We start from the raw sequence: 24,436 nt of genomic DNA on the forward strand, positions 1-24,436 counted from the left end.
CGTGGTGCTTGCGTGGCATGGGAGCTCGGTGCTGGCGTGGCTGAGCCAGGATGGGTCGGAGAAGCTGGTCCTGCAGCACCGAGAGCCCGGATCCCAGGGAAACCCGTGGTGCCCTGGGATGGGGCAAATCCAGCTCAGGCCCAGGGCCTGATGGACACCGAGTGGGTCCCCATTGACCATCCCACAACTTCTCCAAGGACGTTGATGTCATTTCCCTGTCTGCAGGGCACCGGTGGGAGAGCCCCCAGTGGAAACCAATGGTGACAGATAGGAAGCGGATGGAGAACGTGGATCAGGGCAACCGGTGGTGCTGGAGAGGAGGAGAACTTAGTTTTTAAAAATTAACTTCATAAAAAGCAGCAGCTGCCCAGCGGTAGTGCGGGTCCACCGAGGAAGAGGAATGGTGGAGCTGTTAATAGCAATCAGGCAGCAGAAGTGCTGAATAGCCGTTTCCCTTCTGTATTTGGGGACACGCCAGATGCTGCAGGCCTATCGCCGGACGAGGGAGAAACCCTTTACGTGCCGCTAAGGCCCGGGAGAGCTCGGTGGCAGCGGGCTGGGCTGGCAAGGCCCTGGCCAGGGCATGCGGAGGAGCCACCTGAGGAACTCAGTTTATTTATTGGCATTTCCCCCATTTTTGACCAGTAAGGAGACACCAGGATGAGCATCACCATCGTTGCTCCAGGGGAACAGGGTGGGCAGCAGGGATGGGGATGCACATGGTGGGGGTGCTGCTCCACGTGGGTTCACCGCCCCCCCGGGTGCACTCAGCAGTTCCTTGGGGAGCCATTCCCAGCAGGAGCAGCACTAGGTCTGTCCAATAAAGATGTGAGAAGGATGTAAAATGAGCAGAGAAATAATCCTAATGACCCCACAAATTACTGGTGGCATTTACCCCTGGCCCTTTTGCCAGCCCCCTGCCCCATAGATGGGGGTTCCGTGCCCCCCTGTCTCCAGTTCTGGGGTGTTGGGCTTGACTCCCCATGGCAGGGGATGGGGCAGCACTTGTGGGCACACTCGAAGAGTGGGGTGTCTTGCTGCCCCCCACCATGGCCCTGGGGAAATATCTGGCCCTTGGGGAGGGCAACTGTCACTGGGGGTGGAGGGTCACCCTGCTCTTGGGGGAGGGGTGGGGTGGGGTGGGGGTGTGTGTTTGTTCTTGGGAAAAGGCATCGCAGGGGATACCTGGCCCTTGAAGGGGGGGTGCCCATCCCTTGGGGTGGCTATGGGGGAGATGTGCAGCCTCTGGGAGGGGGCTGCCTATCCCTTGGGATGGCGGGGGGGGGGCTGCCCAGCCCTTGGGGGGTGGACATAGGGGGACATCCAGACCTTAGAGGGCTGCCTATCCCTTGGGAAGTGGTAAGGGAAGATGCCCGGCCCTGGAGGGGATACCTGACCCTTGGGGTGGCTATGGGGGGGTCTGCCCGGGACTGGGGGGGGGAACTATGGGCGCAGTGCCTAGACCAAGGAAGGTAGGTACGGGGTGATGCCCATCCTCGGGGAGAGGCTGGGGGGGGCACTCCCTGCCCTTGGGATGCCCTTGGGAGGGATGTCCATCCCTTGGGGCAGCTCCGGGGGGCTGCCTACCCTGGCGGGGCAAGGGTGTTCATTCCTGGGGGTGCCTATGGGGGGGGATGCCCTGCTTATGAGGGGGTAGCTAGGGGGGGGCTGCCTATCTTTAAGGGAGGGGCTACAGGGGGATACCCATCCCTAGGGGTGTCCGGAGGGGGGAGCTGCCGGTCCCGGGGTTGAGGCGGGGTTCGGGGGGGGGGGGGGGGAGCGGTGTGTGTGTGTTGCCGCCGCCGCGCTCCCCCCCGCGGCGGGGCCGGGCCGGGCCGTGCGGGGCGGGGGGGCGGGCGGGGGGTGTGTGTGTGTGTGTTGGGGGGGGCGGGGGGGGGGGTGCCGCCGTGTGTGGCCGCCGGCGGCGGGCGCGCCGTTGCTTAGCAGCGGCGATGGGCGCTGCCGCGGCGGCGGCGGCCAATGGGAGCGGCGGCGGCGGCGCGGCCCCGGCGCCCCCCGCCCCCGCCTCCCCTTTAGAGAGGCGCGGCGGGCGGCCGGCGGCACACAGCCCTGCGCACCGGCACCACCGGCACCACCGGCCACCGAGCCGCCACCGGCCCCGCCGCGCGCATGGGGGCCGCCGCGCTCGGCCCCACATAACGGGGGGGGGGGTGCCCAGCCCCGCCAGTCGCCCCGCCATGCCGGACCAGCCCCCCCGCGCCGCGCCGCCGCTCCGCGCCGCCCGCTGCAAGCCGCTGCCCGAGGTAAGGGGGGAGCATCGCCCGCTCCCGCGGGGGGCTCCGGGGAAAGGGGGGCAGGGGGGGGGGCTCGGAGAGCGCGGGGAAAGCTCGGAGGGGCGCGGAGCGGCTGTGGGGTGTCCCCCTAGCATCGCGGGTGCCGGAGGGGTCCCGGCCCCGCTCCGCAGCCCACGGAGCGTGGCTGCCGCGGGATTCCCCCCGCACACAGACCCCCTCCCCGGACAGGGTCTCCCCATACCCGCTCCCAGGCTGATCCTCGCCCTCTCCACAGGGCAGGGCCGTGGGCCAACGGGCCCCGCTGTGGCTGCGGGCCCGCTTTCAGGCGCTGCTCTTCGCCCTGGGCTGCCGGATCCAGCGGCACTGCGGGAAGGTGCTTTTCGTGGGGCTGCTGGTGTTCGGGGCGCTGGCCGTGGGGCTGCGGGTGGCCTCCATCGAGACCGACATCGAGCACCTCTGGGTGGAAGGTAAGCGCGGCCCCGCGGGCTCAGCCGCCCGTGGGAACGGTTCAGTTCCCGGACGCGGCTTTGTGTGTGTGTGTGTGTGCCCCCCACCCACCCCCGTGGGGCGCGGAGGTGTGGGGCCGGCCCGGAGGCAGGTGACAGCGCGGGAGCAGGGCGGGAGGAAAAGGAGGAGGAGGAGGAGGATGCCGCCGGCATTCCTGCGTGCGGGGTCGTAGATGCCCGCGAGTGGCCGTCCCGTCTGCGCGGGCCGCTCGGGCTGCGTCTCGCGCGGGTTCGTGGTGCTGAGTTGCAAAGGAGCCCCCACGCGTGTGTGGGGCTCGAAGCGGCGCTCGGGTCCCCCCAGCAGCGGGCACGTGCGGGCGGGGAGGGTGTTTGGCGCCGGCTGAGCGCGCGTGTCCCCACGCGTGGGCACCCCCGTCCCGCGGTGCCCCCCACCCGCCGCCGGGCCCTTTCCCCGCGGGAAGAGCCGCCGGGGCGGTCGCAGCCCCGTACCGGGGCAGAGCCACCCCCGCGGGGCTGCCGGTCCCGGCTCAGGACCCCTGCCCGGAGGGGACGGAGGTGCGGGCAGGGTCAGGCAGGAGCAAATCCCCGTTTCCGAGTGGAAGCGGCTGATCCCCCTCCTTTGTTATTAATAAACTCCAGCGTGGATTTTTTTTTTTTTTTTTTCCCTCTTCCCCTCTCCCTGCAGCTCCGCTCCCCGGTGCTGGGATTTGCTTTCCCTGCTCCTCCCTTCTCCCTAGGGGGTCCCGGGGGGGCAGCACCCCGCATCGCACCCCCCCATCCCTGCCAGGCCCTGGCCAGGGGGGGTCTCCCAGCCTGGGGTCCCCGGCGGGGTGCTGTGCAGGGGCAGATGTTGCTCAGCGGAGGGGTGTCAGCCATCTTTGTGCGGGAGCGCTGCCTCCTCCCCCACGCCCCGCTCCCTGTGTGGTCCTCAGCTACTCTTGGATTTGGTTCAACAATAGAAGCAACTTTGCTCTCCCACCCCCTTTTTTTTTTTTTTATTTAAAAAAAAAAAAGCCCTGCGCTCCCTCACTGCTCACACACAGATGCACGCACTCACCCCTGCCCAGGAATGCCCAGCTCTCCCACCTGCTCCCCACTCCTGAGGGGTGTTTGTTCCCCCCAGATGTTGTCTCCATCACCCCTTTCCTCTGCCACACGTAGCAGAGAAATCCAGTGATACCTTCTGGTCCGGCTGGTGCCTGAGCGGTGGCTGCTGGAGGAGGAAAACGCTCCCTTCATGGTTCCCTTGCTCCGGGTCGTGGCTCCGGCTCCATCGGGTTTTTATTGTGCTTTTGGGGTTTCAAGGAGTCAGCATTTCGTGCGACCGCGGCCGGAGCCAGGGAAGTGGCTGTGGTTGTTCCACTTGAGGGGGACTGGGACTTGTGGCGCATCAGGGTGGAGAGCGGGATGGTGAAGGGGCCAAGCCTGGGGACAGCTGGAAGTGCCCAGGAACCTGGCTTTTCTTGCATGCATGCTCTGTGCCTGCCGTGCTCCCCTGTTTGTGTGGGTATGGCCAGGAGGGACTGTGGCTGCTGTTGGAGACATTTCCCCCACACTGGTGTGACTGTAATGTGGGTGCCAGGGACCTCTCCAAGAAGCTGGCTCTCTTGTGGCCTGGACATCATCTTTGGTGTCAGGAGCTGGATATTTTATTTTTTTTTTTTTACCCCATGGTGAAACACTGCTGACCTGGGGTGTCCTGCCCCTTCACAGGTGATGGGTTCACTGGGGTCTGTACACAGGCCCTGCTCTGGATCTGTAGTGGCTGGGGTGGGGATGGCCTGTGAAGCTGGGGGTGCTCTGTGAGGTGCTGCTCAGGGCCCCCCTTTTGGCCTTCCTGGGAGAGCTCTTCCCCTGGGAGCAGACCCATCTGTGCCTTGCTCCTGGGTGGCACAGCCCCAGCATGCTGGGGGAGGCTGTCCTCAGGGGTTGGCACTATGTGTGACCACCAAGGACGATGTGGCTGGGGTGGCTTAAGTCCTGCGGGGTCCCTGATGGGCATGCATGGGTCAGGATGTGGAAGAAAGGCTTGCAGCGGCTCCTTCAGTCTCATGTATTAGCTGCGGGGCTGCCTCCCTTCCCCGTAACTATCCATGGGTCCTTACCTCTCCGTTGGCCTCTGCTTCTGCATTTTCTGGTGAGATTAAAGCATCCTCTGGTATCCTCAGGTGTACCCAGCCCTCCCTGATCTCTGGACCCCATCCTACTGGTCTGAGGATGTGCATTATCAGGGGGCAGGAGGGCCTAGGCTGCCCCTGGGGAGCAGGACACAATTTCCCAGACTGTGTGGTTGGACCCTCAGCACTTGAAGCTGCTTTGGGATTTTCCCAGCCACCACTTTCTCCCATCCCTGGGTGTGCGGCAGGGTGGCTGGTGTGCGTGTCCCTCTGCAGTGAGCCTGGTACAGCCATGCCAGGTCGAGACAGTGCAGCACTTGCCCCTGGGCTGGCAAAGCTGGTGCCCCATCAGCCTGGCCCCAAAGCTTTGGGATCAGCAGGGTGCTGGGGACACTGGCTCCTGCCCTCTCTGGATATATGAGATGTGTGCAGGAGCATGGTCCATCCTGGCCCCAAGGCAGTGCCATGGGGTGTCTAAGGGCAGGGCATGTGTGCAGGGAGTCCTAGTCCCATTGTCCTAGGCCAGTAGGTCCCAGCTCAGAGGCAGGGTGCTTGAGGGTTTGGGGAAGCCTGTGATGACCCCCTGAAGCCGGTCTGTACCCGATCACCTGCCTCTGCCTAGCCAGGCTGAGGGATATGGGTTGGTGGTGCTCCAGCCCAAACCACCTCACCCAGGTGATGGTCCCAACCCCACAGGAGCAGAGTGTGACCCTATGCTGGGCTGTCTCTGCTGCAGGCTGAGCTCAGCTCCCTGGGTGCTGGGGACCTGGTGACCAGGGGAGGGAAGGGAGCTGCATGGGGACATCGTGCTGCTGTGTGTGTCTGTCTGTGTCCATCCATCATTTCCATACACACACCCCCACCCTGCCAGGGGAATAGAGTGGGCAGCCTGCTTTGGCCCCATGACTGGGGTCAGCGTTGGGGCCATGCTGATGGCAGGTCCCCCAATGGGTCCCCCTGAGCCTGGGCTGTGACCCCAGCCACCGTGGGAACGTACAGGGTCCCCTGTCCCAATTTAGGGAGTGTCCTCAGCCCTGCTGGCTGGGGGGTGCTTGTGGTGTCCTGGGGTTATTCCTGACCCACATCCCTGATGGAAGGAGGCCGTGTCACCCCATAAATCGGACTTGACTGTGGAAATGTTCAATTAGGCTCCTCCGAAGCAATTAGGCACTCAGAGGCTTTGAAATCCTGGCTAGCGGCGAGTGTTGAGTTACCTCTAGACACCTGGCAGCTGTTCCTGGCTCTCCCAGGGCGTCTGTAGGGCCGAGGGGCCGGGGTGGTGAGCTCCGGGCAGGCAGAGCCCTGGGTGGTGAATGGGTCTGCCTGATTTATAGCACCGAGGGCTGGTTCAAAGGAAGGCCGGGTTAATTCCTAACCGGAACAGCCAAGCGCCCTGCGAAGCCATCGCACTCTCGGAGAGCTGCTGAGTCTCCCTGGAGAAGACCCCATCCCTTTCCTGAGGGGGTTAGGGACACCCCTGAATGTGCCAGTGGGATGAAATGGGATGAGTGATATGGGAGTGAGGGGAATTTTCTGCCTTGTTCCCAGCTTGGGGCATGAAGCCGAGACACCCCCAATCCCCTTGGTGATAGCTTTTGTCCTTCCTTGACCTCTGCAACAGGATTTGGCACAGGGTATCCCCTCCCTGGCACCCTGGGCAGGGCTGGGGTACAGCCCGGGGCTCCCCCTATGGCAGGTGCAAGCGGGAGAGGAGACCCTGGCTGGCTCTGTCTTTGCAGACAGAGGGGCATTGGGGATGGGAAAGACAAGGATTGAATACCCTCAGCACCCTGCCTCTGCCCTGGGCAGACTGTCCATTTTTGGCCCCTTTTCCCAGCCCCGGTCCCCACTGTGTGTGGTGGAACCCATGGCGGGGTGTGGGGCAGCAGCTGTGGAGGGGAGCAGGGTGCTGTGGCCATTCCTGGGTGGGCATGGGGAGAGGTGGGTGGTCTCGTTGCTGCTGGCGGGTGGGTTTTGTGGGGTGAGATGGCAGTGCAGGGGCTGAGAAAGGAGCAGGCAAAGCCAGGGTGTGGGGCTGGGGGGCTGGCGCCAGCAGCATGGGGGGGCTCTGATGGCAGCTTGTGTCTGCGGCTGGGGCAGTGAGACGCCCGCCGGAATCTGGCCTGAGCCGGCCTTGCGTCCGAGGGGCGGCTCCCGGGCTGCCACGTCTCCACTCCATCCCCAGACAGGCGTCCTGAGGAGACAGGGCCCCCACTCCTCTCGGGGTATGGTGACACAGGTATTGCCCCGTGGGGAGAGAAGGGGCAGCCTGGGGTCCCCAGTGCTGCCCTGGGGACTCTTCAGCCTGGCCTGGCGGGATTTTTCCTTCGGGACCCTGCGGTCCTCTCTTTGCAGGGTCTGGGTGTCCTTGGGGACCCTGTGTCCTCATCCTCTGGGGCTCAGAGGAGCAAGGGACAGCTGGGGTGTTGCTGCCATGGAGTGCTGAGGTCCCCCTTATCCCCGAAACCCTCCTGCCTGGTTCTGCCCTCTGCTCCAGAGCACCTTCTCCCTTGCAGCCCCACTGGCTCTGAAAGAACCTTTCTTCTTGCGGAGGGGGGCTCACTCAGCAGCCCCCCGCCTGCCTGAAGATGGGGCACAGGCAGTTTGCCTTTATTTATCTTTGGGAGGCAATCACGAAACCTCTTGCTTTTCCTTTTCCCTTCCTTGACAGCTCGGTCAGCTTTTTCGGGCTGGAAAATTTTGCTAATTAACCCAAAGAGACTGGGAGACTCTTTACAGATGGCTGTGGCTTATCTGCCCCTATCCATTTTGCTTTGCTTTTCTACTTATATATTTTTTTTATTTCCTAGAAAGTGGTGGTTTTTTGTTGGTGTGTTTTGGTTTTTTTTTTTTAAACTTAGACATATCCACGGACTTAGGGAGGGGGCTCTTTTTTGCGTTTTAAATGTTATTTGGCGGCTGGGAGGGGGCAGCGCCAGGGCCCAAGAAGAGGGTTTTATTATCTGCCTCTCCCTCGGGCCTGGAAAAGTGGTCTGAGTTCAAAAAATTCATTTCTTGCCTGAATGAAGCCAGCAATGTGGAAAAATTTCACCATTCAGAGGGGGATGAATGTATGTTTCAACCACACATTAAGTGACATTAGCAAGCAGTGGAGTGCCTAATGTGGCCATTTTTCACAGCAGCCAACAGAGGGGGTGATTAGCATAATTAGTACAGGCAGCCCTATACATATGGAAATGGCAAATGCCTAAATGCCAACACCAGTGGAAATTTATGTCAATGCTGACAGGAGTCTTAGCGGTGAATAGTTCCCAACTGAATCCCCTCTCCCCCTTTTTTTTTTTCCCTCTTTTTCGGGGGTCGCGCTGTCCCCTCGGCGCTGGCCGGGGCGGTGCGAGCTCCTGGCTGCCCCCCTCCCCACGCTGGGAACTGCTGCCCTGCGATTTGGGGTAATAAAGACATTAATTTAGCTTCGCCGTTAAACAAAAGGGTTTGGCCAGGGCCGACGGCTGGGGAGCTGGCCCCAAATGGGCCCTTTCAGCCCCTCCGCTGCTGGCTTTTTGAAGGCATCCCCCTCTTCTGCCACCCCTCTTGACTTAGCTGGGTGGCGGGAGCCTCTTTGGTGGGGCCGGGTTTGGTCAGAGGTGCTGGAGCAGCAGCGAGCCCTTGTTCATCCCTCGGTGCTGCCGGGGACACCCATCTGCCACCCCCCCACCCCCCCCTTCCCTGGGTCCAGCCCCGTGCCGTGGGGTGAATGGGGCCGAGAGGACGTGTTTTGACAGAACAAGGCCGCGGGGCTTTTGGCGAGGCCGGCGGTAGCAGCCGGGACAGGTAAAAATGGCTCTTTCAGCGTGCCCTGGGAGAGACTTCCTCCGGAGCAGCATGGGTCCTTTCACTGCCTCCCTAATCCAGCTAATCCGCCCCACAACACTTTGAAGGTGGCCTCCGGCTTGCACGCCGCTCGGCACGGGGAAGCGGCCGGCCGAGGGATGCTCGGGGCGGTGCCTTGGGACCCCCTCCAGCTGGGATGTGGGATGGTGCATGGGATGCAGGACAGTGCTCCCATCTCTCCGATGCCCCTCGGGGCTTTAATCACCCAGGGGTGGGTATATCTGCCAGCGGGATGCACTCGGTCTGTGCCGCGGGATGGTTTGACAGTCCAGTGTTTGCCCCTGGGGGTGCCCTTTGCTGCAGAGGGGGGGGTCCCCGTAGGGATGGCTTTTCCCAGGAGGATCTCAGTCTGACCTTTTGAGTGGGGGTTTCTAGCTCTGGCATTGGGATGTTGTGCTGTGGAAAGGGGCTTGCTTCCCTGAGGGCTTCCCCCCCTTCCCTTACTGCCCTCAGCTCTTCCCTCTCTGGGGGCATAGCTGGAACTGGGGTCAGGGCTGGCCTGGCCCCAGGACAGGGCTGCAGCATCCCCCATGCATCAGCCCAATCTGGGACTCACCACGTTTGTCACCACATCCCATAGCCCCATTACACCAGGCAGGAGGACAGGGCCTGGGTTTTGGAGGCTGAGTGAGGACGTGTACCTAAGGCGTGCTCCTGTCCTGCCACCCTGTCCCACCCAGGTCACCCAAGCAGTGGTGACAGCTGCTGGCAGTGCCCAGGTCCCATCTGCAGAGCAGTGGCACTGCTGTTGACCACAGCCTCCACCCACCCTGGGGGGACACAGAGTGGTCCTTGCAGCAGCATGTGTCTCCTGGGGGCACACCGGTGCCTCTCCACAGCCCCCAGCACCTCCCCTGGCCACCCTCGCCTCTAGTCTCTTTGCCAGGCAGGGAGGGCTTGGTGTGGGACTGGCAGCCTGCCCCAACCCACTGCCCTCCTGGTGCCCCCCGGGCACGCTGCCCTGGTGCACTCAGCCTGCTGCCCCCACCCGTGGGTGCTTGGGGACAGGGCTCCTGTGGGGTTTGCCTTGCATAGGGATATCCCCTTGCTGTCGTGCCAGGCGGGGTGGCTGTGTGGGGGTGAACCCTGTGCAGCTGCAGCAGGGGCAGCAGGACCCGATGTGGGCTCCTCTGACCCCAAACCCTCTGAGCTGAGTCTGGGGGGTGCTGGTAGCCCCTGGGGGGGTGTGGGGGTGAGCTTGGGTCAGACCCCTTCCTGGTCAGGGGGGGCGACGCAGGGGCTGGTGCTCTGTTCTGGCTGGGAGCAGGAGCATCTCCTCCCCCCCACCCCTGCTGCAGCCTGGACTGGAAGCGGGGTCTGGCACCGGGAAGGGGTGCTGCAGTCCGAGCACCCACCAGGGCAGCCGAGGGCACAAGCTGGTCCCACAGGGTGAGGGTGAGCTGGCTGCAGCGCCGGGGCCGCGGCCGTGGGTCCTGTGCCAGGAGGGTTTGGGGAGTGGTGGCAGGGGGGCTGGCTCACGCAGGGTGGCCGGGAGGGGGGCAGGGAGGCTCCCGCCCTGCTCTGTAATTTTGCGGCGGATGCTGTAATTATGGGGAGGGCTCCCTCGGCGTGGCCCGCGGGCGGAAGGCAGCCACACATGCAGCTGCCCTCGCTGACGGGGACCCCATCCCCTCTCCGGCCTCTGCCCTCCCCACTTGGGCACGGTGGGAGCCTGCTGTGCACCTCAGGTGTTTGGGATGCAGGTGGGCATGGGGTCCCATCCACCCTTCAGGACACTCCACTGTGTGCCTGTACCCTGTGACTGTTCCCCCCCCCCCCCCCCCCAGTGTGAAACCCCCACCCAGGGGTACTCAGAAGTGGTGCCCACCCCATGGAGGATGCTCACACAAGGCACAGCTGCCTCTGGGGACTGTTCTGTCCCCAGGCCCTGCCGTGGGGTTTTTGGGGTGTCGGTGTCACTTTGCCCAGCATGGGGGTCTGGGGAGGTGAAGCCAAATCCCTCCTGGGAGCAGAGCAGGCTGTTAATAAGCAGGACCAGGGCGCCTGATTGGAACCAGAGGGCCCTTTGCATGAAAAAGCCAAGGGCTCCCTTTGTTAATTGGAATAAAAAAAAAATATAAAAGAATTTACATACAGTTCCTCATTAACGTGCCCATTGTTGGTATCGGGGCGCCCCCCCCCAGCCCCCTCCCCGGGCCGGGGGGCTGCGTGCGGTGTGGGGCGTCTCGCCCCGCTCCCGGGCCGGCCGGCCGGCGGGCGCGCGCCCGTTTGAAGTGTCCTTGGCAGCCCTGTGTGCGCTGCCTTGTCTTTTCATGTTGCTCTTTGGTTAATTAGGGTGTTGGAATTTGAGGCTTCCTCATGGCCTTTGAAGCTTGCTGACGGCTCGCAGTGCCCTGTTCCAAATTAACACTAATTACAAGGGACGGCTTTTTATTTTCTCTCTCTGTTTCTTTTTTTCTTTAATTTTTTGGGGGGCTCCCCCCCTACTCCACGTTTGCAGATGTGCATCTCCTCCCGTGGCCATGCTGGGTGGAGATGCCCATGGGGTGCAGCAGGATGCGTCCTGGGAGCGGTGGTGAGGCTGGGCACCCCCCCATCGCCGTGTCCCACCACCCGCCCGGGTTCGGCGTGGGTGGCGCGGCTGAGATCAGAGCAGCTCGGTGCACCTCCTGCCCGACCTCCCAGCCTGCTGGGAAGGGGATGGGTGTCCTGTCCCCCACCCTGCCCGTGACACCCATCCTCCCTGTGTCCTCATCCCCTCGCCCCGGGCACTGCCGTCCCCTCTGACACACACACAAAGGCTGCGGCCATGTCCGCCCCCCCCTCCCCAGCCCTGGCACAACCTCCATCCCAACTGGCATCTGATGGACACCAGCTGCTCCCCGGCCCAGCCAGCAACAATAAAGACGCTTCCCCCTCCCCGTTCCCAAAAAGCAGGGAAAAAAAAAACCAAAAACACCAACCCATATAATAAGTCATTAAAAGGGAAGATTCTGCTCCTTATTTGCGGTCTCGCTCTGGCCTCCTCAGCGCTGGCCGGGGGCCAGGCCCGCCGGGGCCCCCGCCTCTTGCTGAGGGAGTGTCCCGGCACGGATGAATCCTGACACCCCCTCTCCTTCCCCTGCACCCGGGGCTGGACAGGAACCAGCCTCCCCCCTGCCAGCAGTGCTGCCCTTAGGATGCGCCCCGATGCTGGGCACACTGGGGTGTCCCTGGTGGGTGGCATTGGGATGGGGGTTACATGCAGCATGGCCCTCTCCCGGGCAGGGGACTGGGAGCAGGGCGGTCGGGTGTTGCACTTGCTGGGGGGGTCTCAGGATCAGCGTCCCACCCTCCTCTGGGCTGTGTCATCCCCCCTTTGCTGTACCAGGAGGGATGGGAGCCCCTTGTTCGATGGGGACGGGGACAGCTGTCCTTGGGACAGTGCTCTGCCACACAAAATGCCACGCAGGGTTTGATCTGAGCCCCAGCCATGCTAGCCGGGAGGGGGTTTCTCTTCTGTGCTGAGGTGGCCGCAAGTGAAGTTGGTGGCTTCTCCCAGAAACCTCAGCCCTGCTGCTCTCCAAGCTCTCCTGCTGCTGGGATGGACAGGGGTCCCATAGAGCTCCCCAGTGCCGTGTCCCTCAACCCCTCCTGTGGGACAGCCTGCACCTGAGGGGGCTTGGGGGTGCCTGCTTCTCCCTACACCCATTCCCTGACCAAAATGCTGCTCACCTTGGGGTGCCAGGGAGCAGTCAGACAGAGACAGGGTGGGGTGTCTCCAGTTTCGCTCGCTGCACTGGGGGCCGGTTGTGTTGGGCATCTGCAGTGCCCACCACAGTGCAGGGGTGGAAGTGGGCAGGATGTGTCCCATCTGCTTCACCAGCCCTCCGTCCGTGGGGTTTTTCTAGGGAAAGCAAAGCCAACAAACTGCTCTGGTGGTGGAAATATCCATGTTGGTGGGAAGGGGGGGTGCCTGGGCCAGTGTGGGCTGGGGTGCTCCCTGCTTGGGTCCCCATGGCAAGCAGCTCCCCCCTGGTTAACGTGGCACCATCTGATGCTGCAGGGCCTTGCTCCTGCCTGTCCCCTTCCCTGGGCATCCTGATGGGCAGGACGGTGGGATGGGGGCTCTGCCAGCCACGGCACTGACAGGGCACGTCGTGGTCCCCTCCACAGCGGGCAGCCGGGTGAGCCAGGAGCTGCGCTACACCAAGGAGAAGCTGGGTGAGGAGTCTGTCTACACCTCCCAAATGTTGATCCAGACCCCGAAGAAGGAAGGGGAGAACATCCTGACGCAGGAGGCCCTGCAGCTCCACCTCGAGGCGGCCCTGGCCGCCAGCAAAGTCCAAGTCTCGTTGTACGGAAAGTGAGTCCGGCTCCGGACGGCGGGGACAGGGACCCCCGCTGTGTCCTGCGTGTCCCCCCACCCCTTGCTGTGTCCCCTGCGGGTTCATGCCCGTCCTCAGCTACTCCTCTCTTTCCAGATCGTGGGATTTGAACAAGATCTGCTACAAGTCGGGTGTCCCCATCATTGAGAACGGCATGATTGAGAGGGTGAGTGATGGGCACAGCATGGCCCACAGGGCCCCCCCCCGTCGGGGGATCAGTCCCCCAAGAAATGGGCAGGGATGGGACTTGCCAGCCCCAGGTGCTGCAAAGGCACTGCCAGCTCCATGTGGGAGGGTGTAGGTTTGGGCAGCCCAGCAGGGCTGGAGGGGAGCAGCAGGGGCCTGATCCATCCCCACTGACCCCTCGCTTCTCCTCCCGCAGATGATAGAGAAGCTGTTCCCTTGCGTGATCCTGACGCCACTGGACTGCTTCTGGGAAGGCGCCAAGCTGCAGGGAGGCTCAGCCTACCTCCCGTGAGTGTGGGGGGCTGTGCTGGGGTGTGGGGGTCCGTGGGTGGGAGCAGGACCTGGGGGGACTGCCAAGGGGCTGTGCTTGACCTCCCCATGCAGCTTGGCCCTGCTGCCCTGAGGACCCTCAGTGCTGCTGCTTGTCCTGCTCGGCCCCAGGATGGTCCCACCGCCATTGCTCATCCTGCTGGGTCAACAGCCAGGGGACGGGTCCCTGTCCTTGTCGTCTGGCCTCGGTGGCACAGACAGGGCAGCACCACTGCGGGGGGGGCTGCAGCCACGGGCAGGAGCTGCCCATCCCTGCCATGCCATGCCGTCACACCAGCCGGGGATGGGGACACGGGGACAGAGGCCGTGCAGCAGGCAGGTTCCTGGGGGCTGGTCCTCCCCCACAGAGCTTTGTGGGTGTCACGATGGCAAGGAGGCACCCACACTCCTGAGCCGTGCCCAGGGACACAGAGGGTGCAGAGTCCCCGGGGTGGGTGGCAGGTGACTCCCGGCCAGCTCCCCACACCGCGGTGGTGGGGCTGGGGACCCCGGGCTGTGCGGGGGGAGGCCCCCCCCCACATTCCTTCTGTTTACGCGTGTGTTTGTCCGGGAGAGCCGGGGCGGCTTGTGCATTGTCAGCAAACGCAGCCCCTCGCTTTCTCATGCTAATGCTGCTCTGAAAGCTGCCCCTTGCCAAACAGATGAAATAGTGGCCTTATTCAGGCTGCTGCCGGACGGGAGGAGGGGGAAGGGGCCGCAGCATCCCCAGCCAGGACTGGGGGACGGGCTTTGCCCCCCCAAGACCTCAGGTTCTCCCCATCCCAGCCTGGGGAGCAGCCAGGAGCAGGAGTGAGCGGGGCTGGGGTGGCTGTGCAGAGCGGGATGCTGGTGGCATCATCATCCAGAGTGGGCAGCATCCTGGTGCTGGAGTACATGGCAGGCAGGGTGGCACCCGCAGCAGTGGTGGGACCCATGTCTCCTCTCAGCCGGGTGAGTGGGTGCCCGGGCAGGCACCCCAGCTGAGCACTAGCCAGCCCATGGGGACTCATCCCCCTTTTTAACGCTGAGGGGTAAGCGGGGCGGGAGCTGGGAGAACAAAGAGCAGCAATCTATGGAAAGACAAAAGGATTTGCCCTGGCTCAGTGAAGCAAGCGAAAGCAGATAAAAGGGGCTCTCTTTGGAAGCAGCAGCAGCTCCGGTTGGTATGTGGGAATCTCGAACGGCCAGCTCCGGCCCAGCCAGCCTTCATGAATTATTAGGCTGCGTTTCTCCCCAGAGCCCACACTCGCTCGGGGCTTTTTCTTCCCCTCTTTGGAGTGCTGGGCTGGGTTATTGGCTTTTTTGTGTGTCCTTTCTGTCTTAAAAAAGCAGCCGAGTGAGGCTGGGAGCTGGCCCCCAGCACCCCAGGCTGGGATGGAGGGATCAAGGCAATGGAAAAGCCCCTTTTCCTGGGTACCCTAGTCCCATGGGCTCCTGCGGGACCTCCCAGGACCTGATCCATGCCCAGGTCCCAGCACCATCCTGAGCCCCCAGAACCTCTGCTGAGCCCCAAAACCTCCAGCCTGGGGGGAGATGGCAGGAAGGGCTGGAGGGGATGCCAGGAGCCCTTGCCTGCCTGCTCCCTTCTATCAAGATGTTAGCCCGCGGGCAGTAATCGGCCTGACTGCTCACACAAAGCGGGGCCGGGCGGTGGGGCCGGCTCTCCCCGCTTTGTCCCAGCCTAACAGGATCAGGCACGCTACTTGACTCGGGCACGGCCTGCTGCGCCGCGCGGGGCACGGGGGGGGGATGCTGCAGGCAGCCCCGGCAAGGGGTAGGGGATGCGCTGGGGACTGATGTTGCTCCTCTGCATCCTTGCACCCTGCCTTCAGGGGTACCCCCGGGACCCCTGGGATGGGGTGGCGGTGGTGGTGGTGCTACCACATGTGGTTTTGGCATCCCCCATCACCCCAGTCCTGCTCTCTCCCCAGGGGCCGCCCGGACATCCAGTGGAGCAACCTGGACCCTCTGCAGCTGATGGAGGAGCTGGGGCAGTTCACATCCCTGGAAGGTTTCAAAGAGCTGCTGGAGAAGGCAGAGGTGGGGCAGGCTTACATGGAGCGGCCCTGCCTGGATCCCCGGGACCCCCAGTGCCCTCCCAGTGCTCCCAACAAGCAGAGTCAGCAGGTGGGTCACAGCCTATGGGGACCAGCAGGGGTGCAGGGGCTTTCTGTTCTCCTGCCTGCCCCGCAGTCCTGCATCCCTGACGCCTCCCCTCCACCCACAGAGCCCTGACATCCCGGCCGAGCTCTCGGGGGGCTGCCACGGTTTCTCCAGGAAGTTCATGCGCTGGCAGCAGGAGCTGATTTTAGGCGGCACGACCAAAGACTCCCAGGGCAAGCTGCTACGGTGAGAGCCGCTGTGGTGTGGGTGTCCCCAGGCATGGCACAGGGGCCCACTCGCAGCACTCACCCCCAGGACAATTTGGAGCAGGGTTCCCTTATCCTCATCATCATCTGGTGCCCACGGGAACCTGCCCTGGCTGCAAGAGGGGCTGTGGGGCTGTCTGGAAGAGCGTGTGAGGCTGGAGAGTGTATGGGGCTGGCAAGTGGGGCAGTGGTTTACGGCAAGGGTGGGGATGGGGGGCAGGATGCCTGGGTCCTCTCCTGGGTGGCCATGGTGGGGCTGGGAACCATGGGGTGGGGGATGGACCCATTCCTGCATCCCGGGACACTGCAGCCGGTCCCAGCAAGGTGCGTACCTTTACCCCAGCGCTGAGGCCCTGCAGACCATGTTCCTCCTCATGAGCCCCCGGCAGCTCTTTGAGCACTTCAAGGATGACTATGAGATCCATGACATCAGCTGGAGCGAGGAGAAGGCGGGTGCCATCCTGGAGGCCTGGCAGAGGAAATTTGTGGAGGTGGGTAGTGGGAACAGCCCCCGTGTGGGCTGGGCAGGAGTGAGCTTGTGCATGGCATCCCCCTGTGCCCAGGTTTTCATGTGGCCACGGGTCCTGGCACCACTCTCTCATGCTCCAGTGGGTCCCTAGGGACTCTCAGTGACGATGCTGAGGGGCTCTGGGGGGGGTGTGTACTGGGGAGCGGGGGTGGTCCTGACCCCTCTAACGGGGTGCACTTCCGGCAGCTGGCTCAGGACTCCATCCCGCCCAACGCCACGCAGAGCGTCCATGCTTTCTCCACCACCACACTCAATGACATCATGAAGTCCTTCTCTGACGTCAGCGCCATCCGGGTGGCCGGGGGCTACCTCCTCATGGTGCGTGTGTCCCCTCTCTCTGTCCCCTGCCATCCCTCCCTCTTCCTCCCCATCCCCGCTAACCCGCTGTGCATTTCCAGCTGGCCTACGCCTGTGTCACCATGCTGCGGTGGGACTGCTCCAAGTCCCAAGGAGCCGTGGGCCTGGCCGGGGTCCTGCTTGTGGCTCTCTCTGTGGCCTCTGGCCTGGGACTTTGCTCACTGCTGGGCATCTCCTTCAATGCAGCCACCACCCAGGTATGTGCTGGGGGAAGAGCCAGGTACCATGGGGCTGGTGGGACCCTGGGCGTTGCAGGGTGGCCAGGTCCCCTCCCGGGCAGTGGCCGTGTGCCCCCACTGACACCGGCTGCTCTGTGACAGGTCTTGCCCTTCCTGGCCCTCGGCATTGGTGTGGACGACATGTTCCTCTTGGCTCACGCCTTCACTGAGACCAGCCAGCACATCCCCTTCAAGGTGAGCATCAAGCCCTGCCTGGGGACTCCTCAGGCCCCTCCCACTTCCCCATGGCCCCTCTCATCATCCCCTTCCTCTGTCCCCTCAGGAGCGGACAGGCGAGTGCCTGAAGCGCACGGGGACCAGTGTGGCTCTCACCTCTGTCAGCAACATGATTGCCTTCTTCATGGCAGCCCTGGTGCCCATCCCTGCCCTGCGTGCCTTCTCCCTCCAGGTAGGGCCAGGGTCCCTCTCTGGGGAGGGCAGGAAGGGATGGCCAGACCCCACTCTGACATGTCGCCCCCCCTCCCACAGGCTGCGGTGGTTGTGGTGTTCAACTTCGCGATGGTGCTCTTTGTCTTCCCTGCCATCCTGAGCCTGGACTTGCACCGCCGGGAGAGACGCCGGCTTGACATCCTTTGCTGCTTCTACAGGTACCAGCACTGGGTTGGCCAGGGTGGGGCTGACCCCGTGGGTCCTCCCCGGAAGCATGGGGGTGACTCTGCTCCTTTCCTCTCTCCCCACAGCCCTTGCTCCTCGCGGGTCATCCAGATCCAACCCCAGGAGCTCGCTGATGCCAACGACAACCATGCCTGCCACCCGTCCCCATACGGGCACCCCGGTGTGGCCACCAGCACCCAGATCACCACCACCGTGCAAGCTTTCACCCGGTGCGACCCCTCGGGCCACCACGTTGTCACCGTTCTGCCACCTACCTCCCAGGTGTGCACCTCGCCTGCTGTCCTCCTACCACCCACTGACCCCCTGGGCTCGCAGGTCTTCGCCCCATCCAGCTCCACCCGGGACCTGCTGGCCCAGCTGGATGAGGCCAAGGGCGGGCGGGAGTGCGTCCCCCTGCCCTTCTGCCGCTGGAGCCTTGCTGACTTCGCCCGGGAGAAGTACGCCCCACTCCTCCTGCGGACCCGGACCAAGGTGAGGTGGGAACGGCTCTGGTGGTGCCTCCCGAGACGGGTGGGTGGCAGGGGACCCTACCTGACCCCCCCGCTGTCCCCGCAGGCAGTGGTGGCAGTGCTGTTCCTGGCGCTGCTGGGGCTGAGCCTCTATGGCACCACCATGGTGCACGACGGGCTCTACCTGACGGACATCGTGCCGCGGGACACCAAGGCACACGCCTTCATCTCGGCCCAGTTCAAGTACTTCTCCTTCTACAACATGTTCATCGTCACCAAGGGTGGCTTCCACTACCCTGGCGCCCAATCTGCCCTGCTCAGCCTGCACCAGGCCTTCAGCACTGTCAAATACGTGGTGCGGGAGGGCAACCGCGACCTGCCCAAGATGTGGCTCCATTACTTCCAGGACTGGCTGCGAGGTGAGAGACATCACTCTTCTCCATGACCTCCCCTGCCCCAGGACCCTCTCCCCAGCCTGCACCCTCCCCCCTGGCCTGGGAATGCCTTCCCTGGTGTCTGGCACCCTGGGGAGGGTGGTCCCATGGTGTCCCCAAGGTGCCCAGCAATGCCAAGCTGAGCCCTGGGGTTTCGGTGTGCCTGTCCCACTGGCACCACACTACCCAGGCTGTGCAGGTTGGTGTGTCCCAAGGAAAACTCACCCCCTGCGCTGTGTCCCCAGGGCTCCAGGCCACCTTTGACAGGGACTGGCAAGCTGGGCGCATCACCCATGACAGCTACCGCAATGGCTCCGAGGACGGGGCACTGGCATACAAGCTCCTAATCCAGACTGGCAACAAGAAGGAGCCTTTCAACTTCAATCAGGTATGTGGAGACGGGGCTGGGACAACCAGGCTGGGGACAATGGTGTGCCCGCTGTGGAGCTCATACCTGCTTCTGTTCTCTCCCCGTAGCTGACCACGCGGCGGCTGGTGGACGAGAACGGCATCATCCCCCCTGACACCTTCTACATCTGCCTGACGGTGTGGGCCAGCAATGACCCCCTGGGCTTTGCCGCCTCCCAGGCCAACTTCTACCCCCCACCACCCGAGTGGATCCATGACAAGTACGACACCACGGGCGAGAACCTGCGAAGTGAGTGAGCGCAGTGGGCTCCCCACAGCCCCCTCCTGCCTCCCAGCATCCCCCTGCAGAGGACCCCACTCCCTGCATCTTTCCTGCTCCACGAGCATCACCCCAAAGAGAAACTCCCCCCCGCATCCCTCGTCCCATCAGCATCATCCGGTAGAGAAACCGCCCTGCTTCCCCTCGCCCCACGCTCATCCCCCTGCACCCCACACCCTGAGCATCCCACTGCATGCTCCCCCCGCCCTTCACCCTCGTGCTGCAGCAACCCCGCCCTGCTCCAACTCACGAGCATCCCACCACAAAGAAGCCCCTCCACTCTTCTCCCCCTGCCCCACAAGCATTCCTCTGCTCTCCATGATCCCTTACCCCACAAGCATCCTGCTGACAAAGAAACCCCCTCCTCCTTGCCCCCAGTCAGCTCCCTGTGCACTCCCTGGCTCCATGGTGCCCCGCAAGGCATCGGGCTGCCTGGGCTGCACTCAGACGGGTGTTGCTGGGGTGCCCCCATGCTGCCCCTACTCCCATACTGCCCATGCTCTCCTCCCCAGTCCCAGCAGCCCAGCCACTGGAGTTCGCCCAGTTCCCTTTCTACCTGAGCGGGCTGCGTCGCACGGCTGACTTCGTGGAGGCGATAGAGAGTGTGCGGGCCATCTGCCGGGAGGCTGCCCAGCGCCACGGGGTGCTGAGCTACCCCAGCGGCTACCCCTTCCTCTTCTGGGAGCAGTACATCGGCCTGCGCCACTGGTTCCTGCTGGCCATCAGCATCCTGCTGGCCTGCACCTTCCTCGTCTGCGCCCTGCTGCTGCTCAACCCCTGGACGGCCGGCATCATCGTGAGTACGCACCCCGGTGCACGGGGCCAGGGGAGTGACTGGCCGTGCTGCCCTCCTGATGGGTGGGGAAAGGGACATCTAGCCCTGCTCCCATTCTGCTGGGTGGGTGCTGGGTACCTGCTTCATGGAGATGGGGTGATGGGGTGGCCACCCCTGGGTGGAAGGGTCACCCATATGGAGGTGGTAGTGGGTGGTGGACACCCTTATGGAGGTATCAGGGACATCACTTATGAAAGGAACATATGGAGGGGACAGGGTTCTGGGGACATCCATGCAGAAGAGGGTGAGGGGGACACCCATATGGAGGTAGCAGTGAGTGGGGGACCCATATGGAGGGATCAGGGACACCCCTTATGAAGGGAATGCGTGTAGTGGGCAGGGGTTTGGAGACATCCATGCAGAGGAGATTGAGGGTGACTCCAATAAATGGGACAAAGGAACACCCTAAATAGAAGAAAAAGGGACAATGGGGTGAGGCTGCCCTATGTGGAGAGGTGGGATCAGGTATGCCAGGCGGAGGGGCAGAGGGGACAGCCAGTCAGAGCCACCCCTCGCTGACCCCTCCGCACCCCCAGGTGTCCATCCTGGCCATGATGGCAGTGGAGCTGTTTGGCATCATGGGGCTGATGGGCATCAAGCTGAGCGCCATCCCCGTGGTCATCCTCATCGCCTCGGTGGGCATCGGTGTGGAGTTCACCGTCCATGTGGCCCTGGTGAGCACAGGCAGACCCCTGCCCAGCCACAGAGCACCCCAATTCCCACTCCCTGGCACCCTCACCCCCTTGGCCATGTGCCAGTGGGTGGCCATGTCATGGGTGGCACAGGGGGACGAGCCCCACGTGACATCCCCATCCCATGCAGGGCTTCCTGACGGCTGTGGGGAGCAGGAATGTGCGCTCGGCTGCAGCACTGGAGCACACCTTCGCCCCTGTGATGGACGGTGCTGTCTCCACCCTCCTGGGTGTCCTCATGTTGGCTGGCTCTGAGTTTGACTTCATCATGAGGTAAGCGCTAGAGTTGGGTAAACCAGCTGCTTGCTGCTTGCCAAAAGCTTTGTCAGTGGAGGCTGGTGAGAGTGGAAGACCCCCTGGCTGGCAGTGGGGATGTGGGGGCAGCTGGCAAGGGCGTGTCTTGCTGGGGGCACCCACCCTGTCTTGCACAGAGGCTGTGACATGGGGAGTCCAGGGTGTGTGTGGTGTGGGAAGCTGGGTTTGGGGTGGGACAGGGTTCATGGCGGCTGTGCCCACTTACCCCCTCTGCCTGTGGCCCCCCAGGTACTTCTTTGCGGTGCTGACCATCCTGACACTGCTGGGGCTGCTCAATGGGCTGGTGCTGCTGCCAGTCCTGCTCTCGGTCATTGGGCCACCTCCTGAGGTACAAGACCCCATCCCACCTCTCTCTGTCCCTCCCTAGCCCCGTACCCATCTCTCTTCATGCCCCATTGCCCCTCACCCTGTCACCCCTTCACCCTATACCCGTCCTTGCCTTATCCAGTCCCAACCTCGCCTCGTACACACCTCAGCCCATCCCTCACCCTGTACCATCTCTGCTTTACCCTATCCTTTCTCTGCCCCATATCCAACTTGCCCCATGCCTGCTTGACCCCATTCCTGCCTCACCCCAGACTTGACTCCCCCCATCCCTCCCTGACCCATTTCACCCCGTATCTCCCTCCCCCCATACAGTCCTCACTCAATCCTCGCATCACCCCATACTCCCTGCCACCCCACACTCCTCCATCCCTGTATGTCCCTGGTCCCTCTGAAACTGTCCCCTCTTTCCCCAGGCATCCCCAGTGGATAACAGCCCCCACCTGCCTGCACCGGACCCGGTCCCTCCGTGCCTGGGCCCCGGGGGGCTGTACGTCCGGCGTGCCCCAGCCTGGCCCACCGCCTTCCCCGACGCCTCGGACACGGAGCATTACGCAGAGGGTGTGGGGCCGGGCAGCCCTCGGGGACCCTTCATTGTGCCCCCTGCCCCGGCACACATCCTGCTGGAGGCTGGCAAGGATCCCAGCTTCCCCCGCATCACCGTGAGTGTTTCTGCCCGCTGTGGCATCACCGGCTCCCTGGCATCCCCTGGGAGAGGGTCATGGATGGAGCTGGGGGACAGGGGCTCATGGGTCCCCTGTGGTGCTGGTGGGGTTACCAGAGGGATGCTCAGCATGGGTGGGGGCCCTCATGCTCCATGTGCCCCCTCCAGGTGCTGAAGCCCTACAAGGACAGCCCGGAGGTCCGGGGGAAGAAGGAGACTCCCAGCCCTCAGCCTGCACCCCCCCTGCTCTTCGGGGAGCAGTGCCCCACACCGCCCCGAGACTACCCGCAGCCCTGCCCGCCAGGTGCCCGGCCAGCCCCCCCCACAGCCCTGCCCGCCTACAGCACCCACCTGCAGGGTCCCGCCGGCAGCTACACCACCGTCACGGCCACTGCTTCGGTGACAGTGGCCCTGCACCCCACGCTGCCTGGCTCCTACCCCAACTTCAGCGCCGAGGGCTTCGCCAGTGGTGCCGAGCGGGACTGCCTGGAGGAGCCCAGCGTGCCCAGCACCGGTGGCACCGCCGTGCCCGACACCTTCGAGATGCAGAGCATGGGACACCGTGGGGCAGGCACCCGGCGCTAGGTGAGCTTGGGGACATGGGCATCCTACCCTGGGGCTCATACACAGTGGCGTGAGGGTGTCGGGTGGGTTTGGATGGACCTGATTAACCCCCCCACCCCATTCTCTCTCCCCTCAGGTTGACAGCTCCTGGGCAGAGCATCTCCCCAGCGCCCGGCGGGCACAGGAGGGTGCAGAGCAGGGTTGCCCGCATCGTGCTGCTAATCGCCCGAGCGGCGATGCCCCCCCGGTCTCGGCCGAGGAGGACCGGCCCCCCCCGCATCCCCCGCCAAGGGACTCAGCAGGGCAGGCTGGCACTTCTATGCAAGCTGTGTGCAGGTCACGCCGTGCCCGCGTGTCCCCTACCCGGGGCTGTGCTGATGGTGCCGCGTCCCCTCACCCACGGTTTGGGGTTACCCTGCCCCAGGCTTGTTGCCCCCCCAGAAATGGAAGCACTAACCCCCCCTCTGTTTCTGGAGCTGCTGGCAAGGTGGGCTTGGTGCCCTGCCAGCTCCCCCACTGCGGGGTCACTGCCTGCTCCCCATCACCTCCTCCTGGGATGCCCCACCCGGGCCACAAGCTGGGGTGCCCCAACAGGGTGCCCTGATGCCCCCTGTCCTGGTAAGGGGGCAGCCCCAGAGCCAGCCGTGCCTTGGGATGCCAGGGGCAAGGCCTGGGGCAGGCAACCCCCACCTTTATTTATTGCAAAGGGAAACTATCTATAGAGAGATATATATTTTTAAGCTTATTTTAAAAGATTTATTTCTCAGCCTACGGCCTTGCCCAGCTGCCCAGGGTGCAGGCAGGGAGGGGGCAGACCCTTTGCCGGTGCAGGACTGCCTGCTGGAGGCAGCAGGAGTCCGGGCCAGGGGTGCAGACCTGGTTCCTGCCCCTGCTCCAAGGGGTGCTGGGTGGCCACGGGCAGCTCACCCTGTCCGATGTGCCACTCCATGCCTCAGTTTCCCCACTGGTGAGCACGGGAGGGCTGGAGACAGGGGACATGCCGCAGCGGAGCCAGGGAGCCTGCTGCTCCCACCGCACAGCAGGGTTTTGGAGGGGGGGGTGTCCTTGGAGTGGTCCTTGCTGGGCCGAGCCCCTGAGCTGTCCCACGGTCACAGCCCCTCGTGCCACACTCGTGCTCTGCCCTGGTGCCAGCACGTGCTGGTGCACACACAGGGCTGTGCACGCTCATGTGGGCGCCCGCGGTGTCACCGGGCCCATCTCACTGGGAAAGCATATTTCTCACCGTGTCCCTGTGCAACGGGGCTGTCCCCAGGGCCAGCCCCTGTCCCCGTCCCCATCGCGGGCACCGTCCGCGCCGTTACCCAGCACTTTAACTCCAGCGGTGTTTGCCGTGCCCGCGGCCCTGGCCCCCCCCCCAGCCCCCAGACACTGCCGCTGAGCTGGGGTGGTCCCGGGCACCCCGTCCCCGTGCCAGGCGTGGGCACGGTGGGCAGCCCCCCCCCCAACACGCCATCTAAGTTATTTATATCAAAGAGAGCAAAGGTTTATTTTTGTAGTTTGTACAGGCGGTAGTGGGGACCGAAGGTTTATTTTTAAAGAGTAAATATATATATATTATATATAAATTACCTGCTGTGTCTGGCCCTTTCTCCTGGGGGGCACAGCTTGGGGGGAGGGGTGTGGATGTTGGAGTCAGACCCAGCTGTGTGCACACAAGCAGTGGGGTGTGCAGGGGGGGTGGACACACGTGTGCATTCTGTGGCGTGGGGGGGTAAGAGTGTGTGTGGTACATGGTGGGGGCTGGCAGCCTGTCTCCCCCGCCTCCTCAGGCTGTGAGGGTGTGGGGGCTGCTGGCAGGGGTTGTGAGGGGTTCATGGGGGTCACTGG

General features: G+C 63.6%; 1 protein-coding gene across 1 annotated transcript; it reads left to right on the top strand.

The window, feature by feature from the left end:
- Positions 1 to 1,952: 1,952 nt before the first annotated feature.
- On the top strand, positions 1,953 to 23,990 carry PTCH2 (patched 2). Its single transcript, XM_074876194.1, is given in 26 exon segments — positions 1,953 to 2,036; positions 2,038 to 2,091; positions 2,094 to 2,264; positions 2,530 to 2,722; positions 12,808 to 12,997; positions 13,116 to 13,185; positions 13,402 to 13,493; positions 15,446 to 15,641; positions 15,742 to 15,863; positions 16,227 to 16,374; positions 16,599 to 16,730; positions 16,811 to 16,966; positions 17,090 to 17,182; positions 17,271 to 17,396; positions 17,477 to 17,595; positions 17,689 to 18,094; positions 18,179 to 18,491; positions 18,752 to 18,894; positions 18,984 to 19,164; positions 19,707 to 19,990; positions 20,566 to 20,703; positions 20,852 to 20,994; positions 21,265 to 21,364; positions 21,777 to 22,022; positions 22,193 to 22,609; positions 22,725 to 23,990. Coding segments are annotated over 25 exon segments (4,317 nt in total). The 3' UTR covers positions 22,725 to 23,990.
- Positions 23,991 to 24,436: the final 446 nt, after the last annotated feature.

Source organism: Strix uralensis, chromosome 8, assembly GCF_047716275.1.
Source record: "Strix uralensis isolate ZFMK-TIS-50842 chromosome 8, bStrUra1, whole genome shotgun sequence".
Classification (NCBI taxonomy): domain Eukaryota; kingdom Metazoa; phylum Chordata; class Aves; order Strigiformes; family Strigidae; genus Strix; species Strix uralensis.